The 22,238-nt window shown below is 37.8% G+C and overlaps 1 protein-coding gene across 4 annotated transcripts; it reads left to right on the forward strand.

Moving 5' to 3' along the window:
* The first annotated feature begins 990 nt into the window (after window positions 1-990).
* Window positions 991-15,913, forward strand: YIPF7 (Yip1 domain family member 7). Of its 4 annotated transcripts, XR_009277662.1 has the most exons (7): window positions 991-1,080; window positions 2,540-2,656; window positions 3,846-4,012; window positions 5,839-5,984; window positions 10,447-10,628; window positions 10,976-11,081; window positions 14,665-14,769. XR_009277662.1 is itself a non-coding variant. In XM_058838939.1 (6 exons), exons 2-6 carry the CDS (start codon window positions 2,541-2,543, stop codon window positions 14,825-14,827), a joined length of 774 nt encoding a protein of 257 aa, XP_058694922.1. In that variant the 5' UTR covers window positions 991-1,080; window position 2,540; the 3' UTR covers window positions 14,828-15,913. The 4 variants fall into 4 exon arrangements, 3 of the variants coding, with proteins under 3 accessions (XP_058694922.1, XP_058694923.1, XP_058694924.1); XM_058838939.1 differs by lacking the exon at window positions 10,976-11,081 and having other exon boundaries at window positions 14,665-15,913; XM_058838941.1 differs by lacking the exon at window positions 10,976-11,081 and having other exon boundaries at window positions 1,011-1,080; window positions 2,580-2,656; window positions 14,665-15,913.
* The last annotated feature ends 6,325 nt before the right edge of the window (window positions 15,914-22,238 follow it).

Genomic DNA, 22,238 nt, shown 5'->3' on the forward strand with positions numbered 1-22,238 from the left:
ACTTGATAAACTTCATTTTAAGTTATTTTAAAATGCACCTATGTTATAACTCTTCTATAGCATTGTAAGTCATGTGCTAAACATCATTGTTCTGCTAATGAAATGGAATTGTTTGGTCTTCAACATCACAGGATTGAATATGCACCTGAGGTGATTTATTACCTGATAACACATATAATTTAATGTCCCATTCCTTAAATTTAACAGCCCAAGTGCTTATTGGGAAACTATTCAATAAATAAAGAAGTGACAAAAGCAGCCTTTGTTGTGGCTAGTTAAGTATGTCAAACAAAAGCAGGTGTAAATTGAAAAGTTATCTTTGAAGTTTAAAATCTATTTAAAAATCCATACTGTGCTACGGTTACCTGGTAGCCAGGGCTATGGAACAGAGGTGCCTTGCTCTGATCCTGGCATGGTGAGTACTGCACTTCAAGGGACGGTTTTGGAAATGGCCAAGAGCTCCTGGAGGAGCCATGGAGCAGGGGAATGTGCCTGGAGAACAGAGCCCTGGTGCTGGACCAGCAGAGGGACTTGGCCCAGCAGGGCATTCAGCCTCCCAGCCTCCCTCCCTCCCTCCCTCCCTCCCTCCCTCTGCCCTCCCTCTGCCCTCCCTCTGCCACGATGCTGCCAGGGAGCATCCCGCAGCAGTTCTAGAGCTCTGGCTGCTGGAAACACACCCTCACCCCCATCAATTTAACAGGTAATATTACACATTGTTAAAGCTTTTTAATGTCTAACAGCTCAGCTAAAGATGGCTCTGCCAAGAGGTTCATAAACACCTACTTAAGGAGGAATCTAGATTATTGAGTTGTAAGATATGGAACAATATTTGTTCATTTTGTTGATTTTTTCTCGAAGGTTCCTACCCTTCTCTGCCCATTGTTGTCAGCTCTTGTTAAATGCTAGCCCTGATATTGACAGGTTGTGAGGTTTTTTTCCTTCATGTGCATCTGTTCAAATATCAAATTTAGAATCTTATAAATAGCACTAAGCTCATCCCTGTTGAAGCAAGAGGATATTTTAGGTCTTCTCCAACATGTAAATTCAACAGACTGGAGTTTTCACCAAATATCTTAAAAAGTAAGTAACCCTAACTCCAAATTCTTTTGGAAAATAAATTTATCTTTTCTGAACTCTGTTATACAGTTAACCTTACCTGCTAAAGCAGTTATTTCACTGTGTATAGTGACAGCAAAGGACATTAAATACTTACTAGAATTGAACTATTGAGGTTGAGCTACTAACTAGTTTCTTAAATCATGCTCCATGTGAAATCTTCTTTGAAAGAATGCCTAAGTGGTGTGCAACTCCAAATAAAGCCACAGTAAATAGCTTGGTACAATTAATTTCTATTAATTACTATTTAAAATGTAAAAATTATTCCTCTTCTAAATTTGGAAAACCTGCACAGTTGATCAGCAGTTAAGAAAATAATATAAGAGTAATTTCTACTTTTAACTCTAGGTAAAATAAGGAAATAGATCCCCAAAGATTATTCTGATAACAGGAAAAAAATATCAGAAACTCTAATATGCAGCATTTCAAGCTCCCTGATGAAATACTAATCTTTACTACTTTTATCTTACAAAGAGATTTGCAAAGATCTTTCCCACAAGCAGAGTGTGCTTGATAAATACTGAGATAACTCTAAGAATAACTGCAAGGTCCAAAGCATATTTTGCCAATGGCATTTGGAAAGTTGGAAATGAGGACAAAAGTGAAAAAAATGGGAAATGTTAGGAGAGATGACTATCTCACATGAAAATCTCAGTGAATTGGATATGGCTATGGTTATCAAGTCAGGTTATGTAACTTCTCTGTGGATTTTAACTACCTAAGTGCTAGCCAAGTGGTGAAACACGTGCAGTAGGAAGGAAAGATATGCTTTAACATGTTTTATTTCACCAGACTCATCCAATCATCAATCCAATTTAATCATCCAGTATGCTGTCTTTTACCAGTCATATTGCTAGCCAGTGAGAATGTTTCTCTGCTGCCACTGATGTGCCAGCTGTGTCCTTGAAGAGAAATCATAGATTTTGTGGACAGATCTGTTTTTTTCTATTGTTTTATGAGAGTCATATATATAATGCAAACTATAAACAGCTGTGAATAGTAATTGCTTTTGAAATCCAAAATACTTCTTAAAACCTTAATTTCTAAATACTGAATTATGATCACAATTTTTTTTATTGATAGTAGGAAAATGAACTGTTTAAAACAATAGTTTACTTTATTGATATAAATCTTTCAATATTGCATTATTTTTGGTAGCAGTAACAAGAAGGGAAGTCTTGTATACCACTTTTAAATTAATATATTGTAATTTACAGTAACAGCAGATTAATTCCTCACTAAAGAAAGTGAATGGTCTTCTTTTTGTTACTTCCAAATTATCATGAGCTTCTACAGAAAAATTCTCTTGAGTTTGTGGCTTTACAGTTTGCTATTTTAATTTAAGTTTAGAATACTTCAAAATATAGATCTAGACTTGTTGTAAAGGCTGTTTATTGATATCTGCAATAATTTTTCCAACCAGAATGTCAAATTTTGAGCAGTTTCACTTGGACTTTTACCAGTCTAATTATACCATAGAGGACCAAGAGGGAGGTTGGAACAGCTATGGCTCAGACAAAAACTTCTGTGAAAGCAGAAAGTAAGTACAGGTGTTGTTTCAGTTTCCCTCTTCAACAGATGGTGGTTCTGGGGCTGGCTTTGGGGCTTGCAGGAGGAGAAAAGAGGTTCAAGACATCATCTAGACATTCAGAAAGGCAGGATGTTTATAAGTGAATTTCTCTTTTTAAAGGATTTGATTTTGTGCTGCTTTTATTAGTATAAGTGCTACAGGTTGTTTACCTGGTAGGAATAACTGAGCTTCATGTTATTAATGTGAAATTTAGGATGCAATATTGCAGGAAATTCTTCAGGATCCTTCTGAAATTCAAGGCAAAAAAATCTAAATCTGTGGTTTTTTCATTAGCAGTATGGAAGTATCTGAGGAGTATCACCAGTTTGCTGGGCAAAAAATTCAGAAGTGCCTGCATCTGGAAGTGGACGCGGTGGTCTGCAGGGTTCTGGCAGGCTGGCAAGGAGCTCTGCCAGGCTGCAGAGGAGCTGCAGGAGGGCCAAGGCAGGGCCAGCAGCTCAACACTCCTTATCCACAGCAAGGATTGTACCCAGAAAATCTCCAGGTTCCCCAAACTGAATATAGGTGAAGTGTAGGTAGTAGGTGGTTGTAGGAATCCCAAGCACAGAAAGTTCTCGAGATCTTATGAATGCAAGCTCAAACATAGAAATAAACACAGGGTTCAACCTGAGACCTTGGAAAAGGCTTCCAAATTAAAGCCATAAGCAAGAATGACAGTTTAAATAGAAAGACATTAAGTCAGGTTGTAGCAAGTTTTAAGGTTTTAAAGTTAAGATATAGAAGTAATTAAGTAAATTAAGTAAAAAGGAATAAGAAATTTAAGGTATAACAAGTAGTTTTGTGTGCCACTATATGATAGGTTAAGAAAGTCTGCACTGTGGCAGAGACGTATAAAACAAAATAATTAGTTATTGGTCTGAAAATAAAAACATTCTTTTGTGGCAAAAGTTTATTGGCTAAGTAACCTTTAAAAGACCCTGTAACCTGTAGTCTTGTGACCACTGACCAAGAAAATCTGAATAAGGTGAAGACGCACTCATTCCTTCATGACACTGTAGAAGAAGAACAATAAATCATGTTTTAAGACATCTCCCTGCAGTCCCTTGTCTCTCTCAAAATCCCGAGATGTGCTGAGTAGCTCTAGGATGTTTTTTTCTTTGTAGTTATGAGTTTGGCTGTGCTCTGCTTCTTGCCCTAGGAGCCAGACAGAAAAGCAACCTGCAGGTGGGCCTTTTGTCCCATCAGACATGCTTCTGTCCCCTCAGAGCTACACGGGTCAGATTTTGCAGCCAGCGTACAGTCCCGACACTCCTTCTCAGCTTGGTTATTCTGACGGATTTGACGAGGAGCCTCCTTTGCTAGAAGGTAAAACTGATCCCACGGAGGACACGTGTGACTCCTGGGGGTGCCTCTAACTTTGCTGTGCCAGCTAGTGGAACTCGCTAGAGAAACTGCCGCAGGCTTTCTCACCGTGGGAGCTTCAGCCAAAGCTCTTGACCCCCAAACCTGCATCTTCTCCTCTGAATTTGCCATGGATTCATCCAGCCTTATGGCCTAGAGCAGATATACTGTACCACCGCTAGATGACAGCAGAACAATAGTTTTGCATTCACGTTTCCAAATTTGTTTCCCACACTCGTGCTTACCCTGCATACATATTGGAAAATCTATAATTAATCAAGATGGATAATCATCTTTTTTTGCACATCTAGTAATAGATTTCATAGTTTTCAGATGCTAAGTCGCTTGTTTCAGTGGAAAAGGAATTGAGAAAGCTGCTTTCAGTTTCAAATAGTTGATCATTTAACTATATGAGCAATGTCATTCTTTATGATGATTGACCATTCTAATGCTAGTGGCTGATTTTGTTGCTAGCAAGATACTTGTGCTACATTAAAAATAAAAGGAAAGAAAAAGAAAAAAGGGAGAATTTGTCTGTAATTATTTCAGCATAATGTAAAACAAGCATATTCAGCCTGCTAGTTTGGCATATTGGAAGGCAGCTGGAATTTTTACTACTGAAAAAGGACTACTACTGCCTTAAAGCCAGCAAGATCACTCTGATATAGATAACTTCCAGATCTCTACCTCTAAGACCTCCAACCGTTTACCTCCCCATATGGTTCACCCTGGGAAAAGGATATTGTAGTACAACTGCTTGTGATCTGCAAGGCTTCAGAGATATTCCTATCTGTGTACCACAAAAATACACATTTTAATGCAGAATAGCTTTATATATATAAAGTTTTGGCTGAGCTCAAGAAGATGGAGGCTTGGCTTTCCAAACAGATCTAACACATTGTCAGTCTCAGTCACTCTGGCATCAAATCTGAACCTAACTTTGCCCTTACTGGAGAATCTCAGGGAAGATAGTTACTCCTGAGAGCTGAAGTTTCTCCAGAAGTTATAAGATAAAGCTTTTCCCCAGAAAAGTTAAGGGCAGGATTCCCATCACCTTTAATGGGAAAGAATCTTGTTCTGTTTCCAGGGGTCTCACTAATTATTTTTAAATGCAAACATACCCCCCCCCCCAAAAAAAAAACCACAAAAAACCCAAAACAAACCCAAACAAACAAAAAACCAAACCAACCAAAAAAAACAACCAGCCAAGCAAACAAAAAAAACCCCAAAAAAACCCACAAGAAACAACAATAAAAAAAAGTAAAAAAACCTACCCCACCAACAAAATCCCAAGCTTATAAGGCACTATATAAAATAGCATGAATTTGCCTTGAAGGGACAAATGTAATTTTTGGTTTTGGTAGTTCAAGCTTAAGAGACATTCCTTGTCAGATTTTCTAGAATTAAAGCATATATCTCTGTCCTCAGTGTTGTAGAGTATCTTAAATTGCACAGCTATTGTTAATTAACATGTTTTTCAATATCTTAGTGTGGCATTAGGTATGTGTGTTTTAAGTATAGGGAAAACAATATTAACTCAAAAATGCTGAGGACATTTTTTGTTTCATTCTCTGAAATTGGATACAATAAATTAATATTCCAATTTAGAATGAATGCTGACTCTCAAATATACAGAGTATATGCAGGGACAGTATGTTCCTATTACAGAATATGTCATCCTACAATATTATCTGAAGCATTTCTTTGCAGATTTGTGGTGTCTAAAGTGTTTTTGTAAAAGTGTTGTTTTCTTGTGAGCAATAACGAAATCCTGAAATTTCTTGTTGCAGAACTTGGGATCAATTTTGAGCATATATGGCAAAAAACATTAACAGTTCTAAACCCAATGAAACCTGCAGATGGCAGCATTATGAATGAGACAGACCTCACTGGACCTATGGTTTTCTGTTTGGCCCTTGGAGCAACATTGCTGATGGTAGGATGTAGCAGAAATCTTCAGGGCTTTATTTTCTAACAAGCTCATGCCTAGGTGATAATGAGTGTGAAGTTGCAGAAGATGTAGTGCTGGCATAAAAAGAGTCATTTGCTGCCAGTTGTTCTGGGATAATGTATTAAAAATTCTTCCTACTTTGAAAGCACCTGCATAAAATTTAAATGCAATGTAAAGGTGACACAGGCAAAGCAATATATTACTTCCAGTGGAAAGAAGACACTGCACCATTTTTGGGGTGGGATTTAATATGAACAAAAGGACAGATCTGTGCCATATATAATTTGGAGAGGCTCTGAACAGGTTTTAAAGGAGGGAATAAAAAGGAATAGCAGACCAGTCCTGTTTTTCTAACACTCTTGCTACTTTTTTGAAATTATTGTTTTTCAATGTTATTTTAGAGAGTGCAGAGACACACAGACTAAAAAGAAATTTTTATACAACTATAATAATTGGAGAAAAAAATAAGTGGAAACAGTCTTTTTTCCCCCACACCCTTAAATCTGCAATAACTTCCTATATATTTTGCTAGTACTTTCTTGTTTTATATTCTTTATTCTATATTGTCTGCTTAACAAAATATAGTAGCCTGTATTTGACCTCCTTCTTCTTTATGAATATAGCTTTCCTAGAGGAGGAAGGGTTAACAGGGTTGTACAGAACTCCAAATTCATCTGTCTATCCATCACCGGCAACAGGGGCTCTCCAGTGTTGCTGAAGTACAGCTCTGACTGCCAACAGCAATTCATCAGACAGCAATAAGGTGGGACCATTCTGGGAAGGGCTTTATTGCCCTGACACTGAAGTGGGAGGAAAGGGGCTCTAATTCTCCATTTCCTCTGTGATAAATAGTGCTGAATCAGAAGAATCTTGAAAGTTGTTACTCAGTTTGTAATGTCAGTGCAGTACCTTGAATGTGCAAACTGCAATATAAATGACAAGTAGTATTATTATTTATGTTCCTATAAGAATAAAAATCTTTTAAAAGGGTGGAAGGGGCAGGAGGAAAGGGAATAAAAGGAAAAGAAGGTGGGAAGCTAGAGAAGACAGCCTATTTTCCACCTGGAGAAATAAATGTATGAGGGTAGTAAAAGGAGAAAGTTGAATTAATTATAATCAAAAAAATGAAAGGAAAGCTAAAAGAAAAGAATAGAAAAAGAAATGTTTCCTGCTGATTTTTCTCCCTGAATAGCCAACAGTTATAATGAATAATAAACTATTATTATTGAAATAAATTACTTTAATTATCATACTTTTTCTGGGATATTACACATTTTAGGTGTCATTAGAAGACCAAGAATTTTCGGTGCTCCAGTTTTAGGGCAGCAGAACACCTCTGACACAATCCAGTGTTTTTGTTCCATAACTTCCCAGCAGTAAGCCTATGGGTTTATCTTAGAAATTCAGGCTACCATTTTATCTCAGATGTATTTGAATCCTAACGTGCCTCTTCAGCTGTGTAAACTATGATATCCTTCTGTACTTAAATAAGTATCTTCTGATAGCACCAGGAGCATAATTTGGTTGAGAGCTTGTTTCTAAAAATAATGTATACATTTTCTTTAGTTTCAGCTTTTTAAGTATGGAGAATTATGCAAAGATATTCTTCAAAGGGTAGCAGATCTTTCAGAGAAAAAGAGGGAAGGGCTGCTAGCTTGGCAGCAGGACTTTTCCTTCCTCATGTTAGTGTAAAACAGTGCAGCTCCATTTTAGATAGAGAAACAATGGCAGCACAAAATTTAGCAGAAGTCCAAGTCTCAGCTGCTTTGCATTTTACACAGTCATTTGTGTGAAATCAGACTTCCCCATCCGCTTCAGCTAAAGGTAGTAGTACCATCCAGGCAGATGCAAACAATAACACAGTCTGACTTTCTCCTAACCTTGCTCCTCCTGCAGGACAAATTTAGCTCTTTCCATTCATCAAAGCCTGTCAGACTAATCAAGCCTAATTCTGGTTCTGCTTACATCACTGTGAACTGGGAGTATTCCTGCGTGTGTGAGTCAATATATTTACATATGTTAAGTAAGACTAAAATCAGAACCAACATGTTCAGCTGTCTTTTTTTGATTTTTTCTTCTCTCATATCCTTGCACTACAAATCCAGCATTTCACCAATGGATCTCAGCTAGCTGCTGGTGCTAGTGCTCTCTTCATCTCTGGCTCAGGAATTTTTTGATCTTAAACTAAGCTAATAAATAAACAGTGCTGTGTAGAACAGTTGCATACACTGAAACAAACATTAAAATATGGATTGTGGATGATCCATCTGTTTTGAGACTGAACTTTACTTAGTTGGTGCATAGCAAAGGCTGCTCTAAACCATTGTGGGTGTTAAACTTACTACACATCCTTAATGACTGCAATCCTGGTTGATAATCATCTGAGCCAGTATTGCTCTCACACGTTATCTCTAGCTATCATTAATTTTATTTGTTCAAGCAAATTTTCCTGATTATTTTATACCACTAGTATGCAAATGTCAGCAAAAGAATCTGTACCTAAATAGGAAGATTTCCTGCTATTTCAGGAACAGATCATTCCTTATGTGGGAGACAGTAATGGGGAGAAGGCCAGGATGCTGGAAAGATGTAGGCAACCTGGCTGTACCTGACTTAACCTTGAGGACTGGGACCATAGGAGATCTCAGCAGTGAGCCAGGTCAGTCTGCAGACAGGATAATGTTGCTGGTAGAATGTCAGTTCTTATTAACTCAGGTTGCCTTTCATGTTCATGCACTGCTCTCCAATAAGAGCTGGTGAGCTGCCACCAGCCTGCAATAGCAGGACTTCCAAGCTGTGTCATCACTAGGTGAGGCCTTCTCCACAGTGTTACTTTTGGTCTGTCCTGCTCAAATACCACTGGTATCCAGTGATCAATTTCCACATGCATGGATACAGGAAGAGAGGGCAGAGAAGGCTCCTCAAAGTTGATTTCCCCCAGATTTCATTAAAATGTATGAATAAGGAAAGTCAGAGGTCTTCTCAATCCTCCTTAGCCATCATGGGAGATAAACTAGCAAGTGTCACAAAACATGATAAAAGCTTCAACAAAGTGTCTGCCAAATCCATCACAGCAGAATCCAACCATAAGCCACAGCATTATTAGGAAACTGAGACCATCTGTTGGTTTAGAGTCTTATGTGATTTAGCATATGTAATATATAAATAGATAATATATAGCGTGTGCAACATGTAAAGTGGGTGTGTGTACATGTATGAACAAACACTTGTATTTTATGTATGTACATGCACCTTATTACATGTCAGGAAGGTGGTGCATAGTGGCCCTTCATTTGACAAGTTTACTTCATGGTTCTGAGCTAATGGTTAAGCTCCAGGTCTGAGCTTTCTCCTTCATAGGTGCATTCTATCATTAGGATACAAAATTCCAAGAAAAAAAAAAACAAAAAAACGAAAAAACAGATTTCTGATTTATGAATGTTTTTCTGATGTACAGATGTGAAAATGACAGTATTGCATAGCCAACATTCAGTATTAAATTTTTTAGAAGCTTGGAGAGAGACAAAGACATATTTAACAGTCTTTTGTGACTGTTTATTTTGGGGAGTGAGCAATGCCCTTATGCCTGGAGGTGATCCTTCAAAATGATGGCAGAAGATGAAGGAATTGGTGGTGCTGTGGCCACAGTTGCCTGTTTTACTAGCTTTGTGTATAAATTAGAAAACATCAAGCTCCAGGCTGCCAGGCTGGTACCTTTCATAGGCAATAAATTCAAACAAAGGAATAAAACCTAGAATGAAAAAAATCTGGGATTTTTTTCATTTGTTAGAAGAAAAAAGAACACAAGCTGACAGTTACTACTGAATTTTATGTTGAAATGAACATGTTGTATTGGTCTAAGCACAGAGATGTATCTTTCTCATGGTGGTCAAGGGGAAGAACAGTCATATTTGCCCTGAAAACTACCATAGCTTAAGCAAAATTTACCTAATTTTTTGTACACCTGCTTAAAGCTGAAGGTTTGTAATAAAATGTGAAGCATATCAGGTAATCTGAGTCATCATATTACTTAGGAGACTGTTTCACAGCCCCATATACACTTATTGAAAAGATGTTTCCTGAGCTTAAACTGATTTTTAATGATTAAAATATGCTTTCTATAATCTCTTTTTAGTTTGTTGCCAGTTAAACTTTCCCAAGTCTCCCAACCAATTCCAGTTCTGTTCAGAGCCCAGTGACAGTAAGACTGAGAATCTTGTAACTTTAAGTTAGCAGCGAGCACATTTTGTCAGTTGTACCTTGAAAATTATTTTTATGCAAAAATCACCCAAAAGTATCATTTGTGGTTCACAACTGAACTGATGTAGGTGAAGCAGAGATTGTCAACAACAAGAAGAAACAAACCTAAACCTAAATCCATCTTCTGCTAGCACTTTGTGATCACTGCTCACTTCTGTCACCTCAGGCTTCCTCATATTTATTGCAGGCAGGAAAAGTTCATTTTGGCTACGTGTATGGGATGAGTGCCATGGGGTGCCTTGCCATGCATGCCCTGCTGAACCTGATGAGCGACTCGGGAGTCTCGCACGGGTGCGTTGCAAGTGTCCTGGGCTACTGCCTGCTACCCATGGTCATCCTGTCCTCCTCTGCAGTTCTCTTCTCCCTGCAGTAAGTACCAGACTATGGCAACAGGAGTCCTATGAAGGACTTCTATAAGTGGTCATGTAGTAAATTTTGGCTTCTGAAATTGTAGCACTATTTTGTTTGTATATATAATTGGACACAGCCAAAACTGGACTGTATTTGAGAGGGCTGGTATACATTCATTTTGATACAAATCTTTAATTCCACTGCTTTCTGCTTGGATTGAGAGTGCTGTTGATTTTTGTAGCAGCCTCAGTTGTGATTTTTGTTTTGCAGAGCACACAGCAGCCAAACTCAGGTATCATTTTTAAAAGCAACTGCTGGATTTTGGGTTTATATAGCTGGTTCTCTTGTTTCTTTTTTGTTCATAGCTCAGGCCTCCTATCTTTGTGTTTCCTTTCTTACTGAATTCTGTGTGACAGAATGAAATAGCCAAGTAACCCTTAATGATGTGGAGAATTAGGACAAGCGTTTAAGGTATAGTAGACTTGTATATTCTGAGGTATAATTGTGGTAAAATTGCAAACCTGAAAATAACTGAATACTTAGAAAAAGCGAATGTGTAGTGGTGTATGTATCTGTGCATAAGTGGGGGTTGTTCAGTCATATTCTCTGAATAGGAAATTTTTTGGCAAGCCATTCAGTAAGCCCTTTGAGACACAGTGTTTATCTCCCTGTTCACACACAGCGAAGTACAAGCAACTTCCAAATCTTGCCTGAAGGCCTCGAGTAGTGCTTTTACCTATTGTTAACATATTATTAATGATGGTTTCCCTCCTTAGTCTTTTTTGTTCTCTCATATTTTTAACTCTCCAGTCTGTAACATATGGAACCTAGCAGATGATGAACAAGAAAATGCCCCTGTTTGTTTGCTTTGGAAAAGCACCATTCTTACATATGCATGTATATATATTGTTGTTGTTGTTGTTTGTTCATTTGTTTGTTTTTAAAGAAAATTCTGTGGTGGAATGAAGTTTTGGCAAAATTCTTGTTGCATGTTTCTGTGGAGCTATGATGGCTTAACCTGACCATATTCCATCTATTAAAGTTTTTCTGAGCTGTCCTTGATAAGATGGATGACAGTGACACTGAAAATGTTGTTTATTCTCTGTTCTCCTACACTTCCCATATTTTCTTGATTAACCTGTTTAATAATCCAGCCTAATAAAATGTGCAGATACATAATTGTAAGACAGATGGGGTGAATTCCAAACCAGCTGCTACAACTGTGCAGGGTACTGTTTTCTGTACATGGAATCCCCAAGCACACACTACGCATTTGTAAAATGCTGTGAATTTACAGAAAGCATATATTTTGAAAATCTATAAGTACCAAAATGTAATAGCCTTTACAAAATTGAACTGCTATTGCTAAAATGTATTGATAACATTAAATACATATTGGCAGGGTTCTGCAGTCCTTTCTCATTTGGTATATGAAACTGCTTGAACACAGCAAGCACCAAGGTTAATTATTGCAAACATGTTATTAAGTGGCAGATTTTAAATCCAATGTACATTTCTTTATTTTTAATTAAAAAAATATTTTAAATGGTAAATGGAAGAGCAATACCTTCATGATTTTTAAAAATATTTACAGAAACATTACTTCTATTTCAAAATTCAAAGAAATAATCTGTTTTTTTTTTCACCAATAATATACGTAAGACAGTGCACTCATCTATGGCAAAGATACATAGTAATCTAATAATTTTCAATTTTCATGATTAGCTATTTCCTTGTAACTAAATAAAGCAAAATATGGAACACTTGGGGTAGTGAATAGTACTAAGGAGAAAACCAGTACTCTTATTCAAATTTGCATGTAACTAGATTTGTTTGTGTCTATCTATGCTATTTCATGTGTGAGCCCAAGTTTATTAGGCCATCTTTCTGGGAGAAACATCAATAGAGTTTTTTCCTGCAGGAAGCAGCAACAATTCTCTAATATCAAATCCCCAAACAGACTGGTAAAGCTACTTCCTTAACTAAACAATGAAGGACTGAATGTGAGCATGAAGAAAGAGGTTCTTAGACCTAAGGTGATGCAAAGGACCCATTTGGTGACACCATCTGCAGGATGTGAGAGAAGAAGTGGAAAGGATCCAGCCACATGTTCCTTCATCTCAATCTCGCATCAGGACAGGCTCCGTCCTCTTGGTCACTAAAACCATGACATGCTTTTTGCCCTTCTCCCAGGCTAGAGGATTTGACCCTCATGGACATGCCAGACAAAGCCCTCTGCCATACCATTATTTTTAGCAGTAACACATTGTTAGAGCAAAGATTTTGTAAATGCACAGCAGTACCTCTTGATTCTGATATGATTTTTATGCCACCTTTCCATCCTGCTCTCTGCCAGTCCTGGAACAAACCATGAGAGGCCATTGGACTTCAGTGCAAGCAGAGCAGCCACAGATTGTGCCATGTTGTGATAGCCCCCTAAAGAGTCATTATGTCAGCTGAAAATTGTCATTGCACAGTATGTTCCTATTGCACCCCATCTCTCTGCCAGCCTGGGTACCTGCTCAAAAAACCATCCGTACCAGCTCTGAATTTCTGGCTCACTGTTTAGGTGAGCAACTTACCATCTCTTCTTGGAGGAGAGGCCAGGAACTTGATTTGCAAAGCCAATGGAATTTCCCTAGATGTCACTGTATAGGTTTAAAAAACACTTAAACTGAGGATATTAAATCACATGGTATTTAAGGTTTTATTTTTAACTTGTTGAAGTTGTAATGAGGTGCTGAGTCACCATAAAATCAATTCTTTCCTTCCTCCCTCAAAGGCCCAAGAGCTGACAACACCAAGTACCTTATTGGCCTGGTGACTGAATTGCTAAGAAATCAACTGTTTTATGTGATGTGAAGGCATTAGGTAAACTAAGTCAATTACATAAGGACAGCTTTAGTCATCATGGTTTAGTTGCAATAATTATATCAGTGGAGATAATTTCTGATAAAAGGACCTACCTGACTGTTTTTCCCTTCTCCTTCTGTTATGCTGACATTTTGGAAGAGTGGGGCACCAGGAAAGCCTTTAGGAAGTGGCAGAGGTTTATTCTTTCTCAAGGTCCTTGAGACTGACACGGCAAAAGTGTGTAAAGCAGCTCTCTCATTATGTACTTCAGCAGTGTATTATGCACATGATCTCATACATTTTACAGAAGCAGGCTGCAAATAGAGTGCAAATAAAGCATATGTTAAACATTATTTATTGGAAAGATTTTGTTCCCACAGGGCTTAAGAGTGAGCCCTCTGTAATCTGGAGGAGTATTTCAGTGGGCTTTTTACTATAGTCCCAATATTATCAGCTCTCCAGGCTCCCTGCTCCTGAAAGGAGGCACAACTTCAAAAGGGCTCAGCTGTCTCCAAGAGGTAGGATGTAAAGTCATGGTCCTTTCAGTGTGTAGAGAAGGGTGCCAAGATATGAAAAATATTTTTCCTTGGTGGTTCTTTTCCCACTCCTTACTTTGGGCTCAGTGTGCTCCCTTTTTTAAAAGGCCAGTCAAGCTTTTTCCTGGGAGACCTTTCTACCCATCCAGCTGGTGTGAGTCTTCCAGAGCCTCTCCTGAGTGTCTAAGACACACCTAAAATCTGTTCTCTGTGTTACAAAAATGCAACTCCTCCAGATCATCAGGCTTCCTGATGGAAGAGTAGGTCTGTAGTGTCATTTTAGAACCTGACATCTTCTGTAAGATGATTTTGGCTGAAATAGGAACTTGGCTAAATTTAATATTAAACTTTAGCAGCTGCATCTGCTGGAGGCTGAGAAGATTTATTTGTAGATGTACAGTCCTTTTAGCAGTACTTCTGATTAAGGTTTTATCCATGCTGAATGCAAAAAATTTCTTTTTTGTTTATGGTTACAATTTTAATTTGCTCTCATGCTTGGCTTTCATTATGTCAGTTAGTTCTTGGTTCTTCCATTGGGTGTTACGTATCAACAACATGCTGCTAGAAATGAACTTGAGTTTGGTAAGATTTGGTAAAATTATTGCTACATTTAATAATATGTGGACTCTATCATGTTTCTTTTGTGTTTTTGTGTTTTCTCCTAGGGGGATCCCAGGAACTGTGTTAGCTCTGTTTGTTATTGGATGGTGCAGTTTGTCAGCCTCCAAAATTTTTACATCTGCATTGGCTATGGAAGGACAGCAGCTCCTGATTGCATACCCATGTGCTTTACTTTATGGACTTTTTGCACTTCTAACAATTTTCTGAGATGCATTTTCTGGTAGTCTTCTTACAGTCTGTTTATAGTTGTTGGAGGGGCAAGGGTTTATTTACTTATTTTCAGATTTCCTAGAGTTAAGTTCCATTAGCAAAATTAGAGTCTATGACTTACTGCTTTTTTTTTTTTCCGAGTGGCTGATAATGAAATAAAAAAATTAAGCTAACTGGTAGATGGCCTTAAAACAAAGATGTTTTGACAATCTCAGAGCTTAAAGAAGAGAAATTCTATTTAGAAGGTAGTAAAAGTGAAGAAAAAAAAAAGAAATAAATTGTAATTAAAATAAAACATTCTGTTCTGAGTATTTATGATATAATACATATGCTAGAGAGTAACTAGAATGCAATTATGTAAATATTTAATGGACATAGTAAATCAAGCAAAAATGCATATTTATTTCTTTTTAAAAAACCAACTTGCCATCTTATATAATTACTAATTAATATCCAGAAATTTTATGTTTGGGTTTGGGCAATTATTTTCTTTTTGTGACAGAAGGCTGAGTGACCCTGTTCTGTGGCATTGAAGAACTGACCAAGAACAGGCTGATAAAACAGAGGGAACATAGGAATGTTGTCTTGGTTTTTCTTTTTTCATTTTTTTTTAAAGAGGTGATGGAATCCAAAACACCACTGTACTGTTTTTAACATACAGTAGATTTATATTTTAAAATTTTCATTAAACCACTGCCTGCTGTAACTGCAGCAAAGCACCACACAAAACAAAGGCAACCCTTAAAAATGTCTCCTGAAAGGCAGAACTGTATTTGAACAGATAAAATGCAAATCTCCATAATTGTATCAGCCCCTCAAAAATCTATTTGCTGTTTTTAGTTTTAGGGGCACCAAACATTTATATAATGGCAATAAAGCACAGAATACAGAAGATGATATTTTAAAATATGGTATTAGAAACATTGAGCCATCAAGAGAAATTGGAGATGGGTGCAGTCACAATATGAAAAAAATCTGTGTATGAAGTAGTAGAGAAATTGAAGGTAGGTATAGAAAGAGCTAGAAAAAGTAAATAGATTAAATAAATGGAAATGTGAGGGAAATAAATGGTAGCAGATTATTTCTTCAGTGTCTTATGGTGTCTCTCGTCTTGATGCATATTCTTATGATCTTGATTATTCTCAGTTGATTGTTTTGAACACTTTGGTGATTTGTTTACAAAATACTTTCTTCCTAGACAGAGGGTGAGTGATTCTGGGACAGAGGGTCCTGATGGCTGCAAGCACTTAGGCAGAAGCTTAGCATGGCAAAGCTGCTCAAGAATACACAAAAGTAATTGTATTCCTAATCCTTTTCAGGTCAGAAGTAAATTAGACGATCAGTTTGTCCTCAAGCTAGCAACTCTCTTCCTGAATTGCAAGAGCCTTTGGTAAAAATATTTCCCATTGTTATCATATTTGTTTGGGTTTTTTTAAGAACTCTTATGCAAACCATTCTGGAATTCATTTTGTTGAATTCCAGCTGAACTAGTTCAGACTAAAGGTCATGAGAAGTAAACAAAAGTAATGTATACTTAGCTAATTCCTTAAAAAAATCACAACTCATTTAGGGAAAAAATGCTGCATTTATCCATTTCTTTACTGCAAAGCTATGGAAATGGGAACAGAGAGGCCAAATTGGAGGCACAACCCTGAAGCAAATTGTGGCTATAACTAGGCAGGATCTATTTGCATATAAGTGGGAATTGTGTGAATTTGGAAGATCAGCAATTGTAAACATGACAAATTTGGCCCTGCTGTATCAGGGAGTAAATCTATCAGGGAGTAATAAGGCACAGATAAACATGTCAAGTGACTGCAGGGTATGGATATAAAAATCAGGGGCTTTGATTTACCACCCATTAATGGCCTTCTCATGTCTGAATGGGGACAGATTCATATGGTTACACTAGTTTTAGAGTTTAGAGAAGATGGTTTAGAAACATTTAGTTCCATTTTTGTCCTACATTTCCTATTATCATTCATACTGTCTAAAACAAGTATAAAATGGCTCTATTCTGCAGCACTTTATGTTCATTCTCATATTGATCTGCATGATATGAATCACAGGGGAAGCAGTGAATCGAGCCATCAATTTGTCTTTTGATGTCATAGACAAGTCAAATTACTTATGGGGAAGATAAACACCTTGAAATTTTGCCACAACGTTTACAAAAGCAAATGGTAATTTAATTATTGTTTTATATTTATTTTCTTAGAATTTGTAACTTCTTTTTCTTCACTGAGACACAGCTTCATAATTTTGAATGCTAAGAACTTAATTCCAGTAACTTCCCTTACTTTACTGTTTTTCTTTGCCAATTTTCTTTTTCCTGTTCCCAAGGGATTTCCAGTAGCTGGTACCTGCTGGTGCTGTGCTCCCAGCGTGGTGTCCCTCAGGAGTCTCTGTGCTGACTGAGAGGGTTAAACTGCCTTAGATGTCCTTCTACTTTTTTGAAACAAGATTCCTTATTGTTACCCAGCTCTCCTTTCTGAAGGTCAGAATAGCCATGGTGATACTTTAGACCATGTTTTCTTGTGTCTTCCTAAATCTAAAAATATTGTGGTTACTATCACAAACTGTTAGTTCATAAAAAATAAATATTATTATATTAACTAAGATCAGTTTAATACATATATATTTGGTAATAAGCTCTTGTTCTGACTCTCTGGACAGGCTTTCCCAGCACCATCTTGCTTTCTTGTATTTTCTCTTGCTTGGGCCCTCTTATTTAATCCCCTCATATTTTTCCATGAAAGTTTAAATACAAGGTTGGCAAACTGTTGCTTTCAGCTTGCAAGAGAAAGGATTATAAAATAGTAATGGGTCACATACTGATTTTTAATTCAGGCTTCCCACCCCAAAGAGTTAAAAAAAAATAATGAGACTTACTAATAGTCTTCAGAACATAAAGGGAAAAATAATTATGATTTTGGAGAGTGAAATTTTCTAATCTGTCTTTGGATACTTGTTCTTCATAGCATGCACATGAAATGTTCTGAATGTGCACTCACACACAAAAATGGGCATTTACATAGGTCCTTTTTTTAATTCAAAGGGCGATATAAGTGTTGGACACAGGCAGCACGACAGAGGTGTAGGAGACAAAGTGTTCCCCTGCCTTCCACTGCACTTCTTGTGTGCCAGGCATACTCAAGGTCACCCTCAGAAAAAAGCATGCAGCACTCAGCTGTAATAGAAACATTTTGCTGTTCTATTGCAACTAAATGCAGGGGATGTGAAAGTGAACATATTCTGAGTGAGAGGAAACTATAGCATGTGGCTGATTGTGCAAGGGCAATAAAATGGTTTTATAACTGGCTAGAAGCTGCTGGCAAAATGTCAGGTTGCATCCGGAGACCTCCTCTCCCTGGCCACTTCTGTAGTACCAAAGTTCCCATCTTTATCAAAAATCATCTTGTCACATGTCATCTCTAATAGGTTATAATATGACCTAGAATGGTTTAACTGTTGGTAAGCTGAATTGAGCACAGAAAGCTGCTGAAACATTGAATTGGCACATGCTGTGCTTCTTAGTGAAAAAGCTCAGTGAGAAAAGGGTAATATTTTCCTAGTTTTTGTAGCTTAGAAGCCACAGAGGGCTTACATACAAAACAGTGACCTCATTTCATGACTGTGTTGTTTATGTCATTTGAGAATGAGAAAAGACAGCTCTGTGTCTTGACTTAGACCTCTCCTGCCACCACTTCATTTCAGTGCCTTGCTAAACAACCATTTTCACATATTGCTGTTTTCTGTTCACTGAAGGATCTTAAGTAAATTTTACAGTAAGTCTGAATTACTAATCTTTATTCCTATCAATAATCAGTATAAATGAAGCAACAATTTAAGAAATTGTGCCTGTTTTAAATTTCCTTTTTCTTCCTTATTGTCAAGAGCATATTTAGTGGTCAGGTCATTTTGGCTTCTTCATGCCTGGCAGATAAGAATACATGATGTACATAAGAATATATGGTGTCCATACACATATGTAAAAATAGAGATGTGCATATATATGATAGGGAGCAAGACACTGGAGCTGCATCCAGTTCTGAACAGTAGATTGCCACTTTTCAGGGCATAATATCAAGCATCTGTTGAACCCAGCCTGGGAGACATTGTATATCATTCCAAAGAAACACCAATTCCAGCATTTGAGACGCCCTGTGGGGAATTGCTGCACATAATGACAAAGCTCATGATCACACAATGCATTTACTGGTTAATGTATTTCCTCAAAGATAAGAAAAGGCTACTGGATCAGCAAGTAATGGGTTTCTGCAGCATGATGGCTACAAAAATCAACTGCATAATTAATGTCATCCTGCCTAGGTCATTGTAATAAGAAATTGATCTCTACCTGTGTTGGTCTCAGTCATTAATATGTTCCTTTCCAAAATCTGCTCTCTCTCAAAATTTCACTGATTCATGTTCAGTTAGCCTTTTGTCTACTTATTCTAAGCGAACTGCAAGAATGCCATGAGCAGTACCAATTCTGTAGCTGTAGCCCATGACTTGTCTTCTTGAACAATCTCATCTCCTCAATGTTCCTGGTGGTGAATGCTTAGGAGAGGTCAAAGCAAACACAAGGGCTGTGTTTTAGTTGTTTGCCAAGTGCTTTTGAAAGAATAACATCTGCAACAATGACAATACATTTGCTGTGATTACCAAGCACATTTATTAGACTTATGGTCACATCATTAGCTTAAAACTGCCCAGTGACCTTGGTGCTGCATCACTGAACTAGATGGACGATGCAATTCACAGTGATCTGCATACAGCTGCATAATAAAGACCTTGGCCAACACATACTCTCTACTCTAGCAGCATTTTAGTTACAACTTCAAAAAAAAAAAAAAAAATCGTTGCCCTTCTTTTGCCATGACATTAAGTGAAGTGATAATGAGTGAGAAGAGGTCAAGAAAACATTCATAGCTGTAAGCTTAACAGACCACATGGGAAGTCACCACTTTGCAGAGAACAAGAGGTGGATTTTTAAAAGCACACAGTTCAGTCAGTCCCATCAAAAGTCACTGAGATCTGAGCTCAAGTGTCTACTTTGGTTTTCCTGGCAGCCTATTGACAAGCACTCCTGAGCAAAGAGGGCAAAAGGCCACCAGGCTACCACAGGAAGTGTCTCAGAAGGCTGGTGGCCCACATAAAATTTTGGGTAGACACAGCTGTAGCAATCAAGCATAAGAAGCTCTCTCAATGTGTGGTTGCATAATGTAATCCCTGGCTTTATTCCTTTGGTTATTTTCTAGTTTATTTAACTCTCATCTCTGGACATTGAGTGGCCATAGTTTGTCTAGCTCAAGCACTGGCAGCTTCTAGCTCTAAATGTATAATATGGAGTTTTACTGGGCTCTGGCTTTGCTCTTCAGCTTAGTAAATTGCTGATTGTTCTCAATTTTGACCTTTAGCATCTCTTCTCACACTGTTTCTTAGCCAAAGTTCTTCTTTGTGATATTTTATTTCCTGGTTTCTGGTTTGAAGTTCATGGTTTTAGTCATAATCTTACCATTTAACAGTCTGCACCCTTGTATTTCTTTGATACTCCATCTACCTTCTAGAAAGATCACACACAGGAAGAAAGAGTGCTAGTGAATAATGCAAAAATCTTTTAGAGGCAAAAACCTATCGGCGCTCGGCCATCATTAGTCCTTTCTGTCTATACCAGACTGTGGAATCAACTGTGCACTAATCAGTAGTGCTGAGAGAGAAACCTCTAATATGCTTTTTGAGTAAACACAGTAATTTTAATACAAATACCTTGTTGGCACCTGAAATATGATCAGGGCCTTAGAGATGAGATACAACTGCACATCTTGATGAAGAGACTCCAGAAACAAATACCCTAACTTTTAAAGAGGCATAAAGTGAGCACTAGGTTTTATCTCTCCATGTAGAACAATGAGATAGACATGCATTACTATTCCATCACTCTTCTGAACTGCAAACTGAGTGGAGGAAGAGCACTGTTGATGCACAGCAGAATGTGAAACAGTTTAGGCAGTTATTCCTGGTGAAAAGTAGTAATGACACTTGGCTCTTCAGAAGAAGTAGGCGTGATAATGTGATCCGCTTTAAAGTGCACTTGTGCATTTTGCTTGGTGAGTCAATTTGCTGGAGGAAGATGATACTAAGTGACACTAATAACCACAAAAAGGATGAGTGCAGCATAAATTTGCTTATATTTCAGACATTGTGCACATGGTGCATAGAGATCTGCAGAGTGTTGCAGAGTAGCAGCACTGTGATGTAGCTCACCTGCATAATGAGTACTGCTGAATAACTGTTGGCACTGCGTAGGAAACTCTTTGACTGAGATAAGAGCATACCTAATGCTTCCTGCCTTATAAAAAGGACCACTTCTCAAAAGAGAAGATCACCCTGGAGACGTGAATTTCTGAGGGCAGACATTGAGGTGATATGTTTAATAGAGCACTTTGCAGTTTGCTCCACCACCATCCCTGCCTATATACTTAAATTCTCTCTTTCCAGCACAACAGTCTGATTTATTGCTTGGGTCCTGCTGCAAAAGAGGAAGCTCAATCAGTTGTTAAGGTCAATTGCTAAGAATACCCTAAAGTGCAGAAGGAAGCTCCACAGAAATCTACACCAGACCCACAACCTTTGTTTGGTGAATAATGCAAGAGATGTTTTTGCTAAGATAAATCATGCCTTTCTCTGTGCTGCTCATGGCCAGAAGATGTATGTATGGCTGTCCAGTTCCTAGGCTATGGCTGGGGCTTATTGAAGAGCTGAGGTCCCTACATGACCACAGCTTTTACAGGTTTTTATCTGGTTCCACCAGATGAAACATTATGTGTGTTACACTTTCAAGCAGAATGAAAGACATTTTTCTATTTCAGGAAATAAAACTGAACTTTCAAACTGTTATATCAGCTGAATAATCATAGATTCATGACAAGAACTAGTGCAGGAAAGAGCTCCAAGAGGAAATTTAGTCCATCCTCTGTCTCAAAGAAGGTTTGACATGGTTTCTGACACCATGACTGTTACATGGTGACCTTCCTTTAAAACTTCTACCTTTCTCTCAGCAGACCTTTCAAATCACTATACTGAAGACCTACACATCTTTTAGTGGCAAGTGGCACGTACAGGACAGTGTATGGTAGTTTTTTCTGTGTGTGTGTGTGTATATGGATATATGTGTATGTACTGACAGGGATGTTGAAGGTGGGTACGCTGACAATAGGCAGTTGGTTATCTGGTTTTGAGTCATTAAGTTACAACAGAGACCATGAAGCAAATCAAACTGCTAGAGGATCCTCATGGAGTCTAGTTCCAGTTTTTACATCCTTATTGCTAATTGCTGGAATCTCAAAGACCATACCAGGGAAGCAGTCACTCTATACATGCCTGTTTCCTCATGTTTTTTGCT

The sequence above is a fragment of the Poecile atricapillus genome, chromosome 4 (assembly GCF_030490865.1).
Source record: "Poecile atricapillus isolate bPoeAtr1 chromosome 4, bPoeAtr1.hap1, whole genome shotgun sequence".
Lineage (NCBI taxonomy): Eukaryota > Metazoa > Chordata > Aves > Passeriformes > Paridae > Poecile > Poecile atricapillus.

What these genes read in the sequence shown, in the direction of transcription:
- YIPF7 (XM_058838939.1), top strand. Translation starts at nt 2,541, where the DNA reads ATGTCAAATTTTGAGCAGTTTCACTTGGACTTTTACCAGTCTAATTAT. An exon ending in GGAGCCTCCTTTGCTAGAAG is followed by an intron (nt 4,013 to 5,838) that starts GTAAAACTGATC and finishes TTCTTGTTGCAG; the next exon opens with AACTTGGGATCAATTTTGAG. An exon ending in GCAGTTCTCTTCTCCCTGCA is followed by an intron (nt 10,629 to 14,664) that starts GTAAGTACCAGA and finishes GTTTTCTCCTAG; the next exon opens with GGGGATCCCAGGAACTGTGT.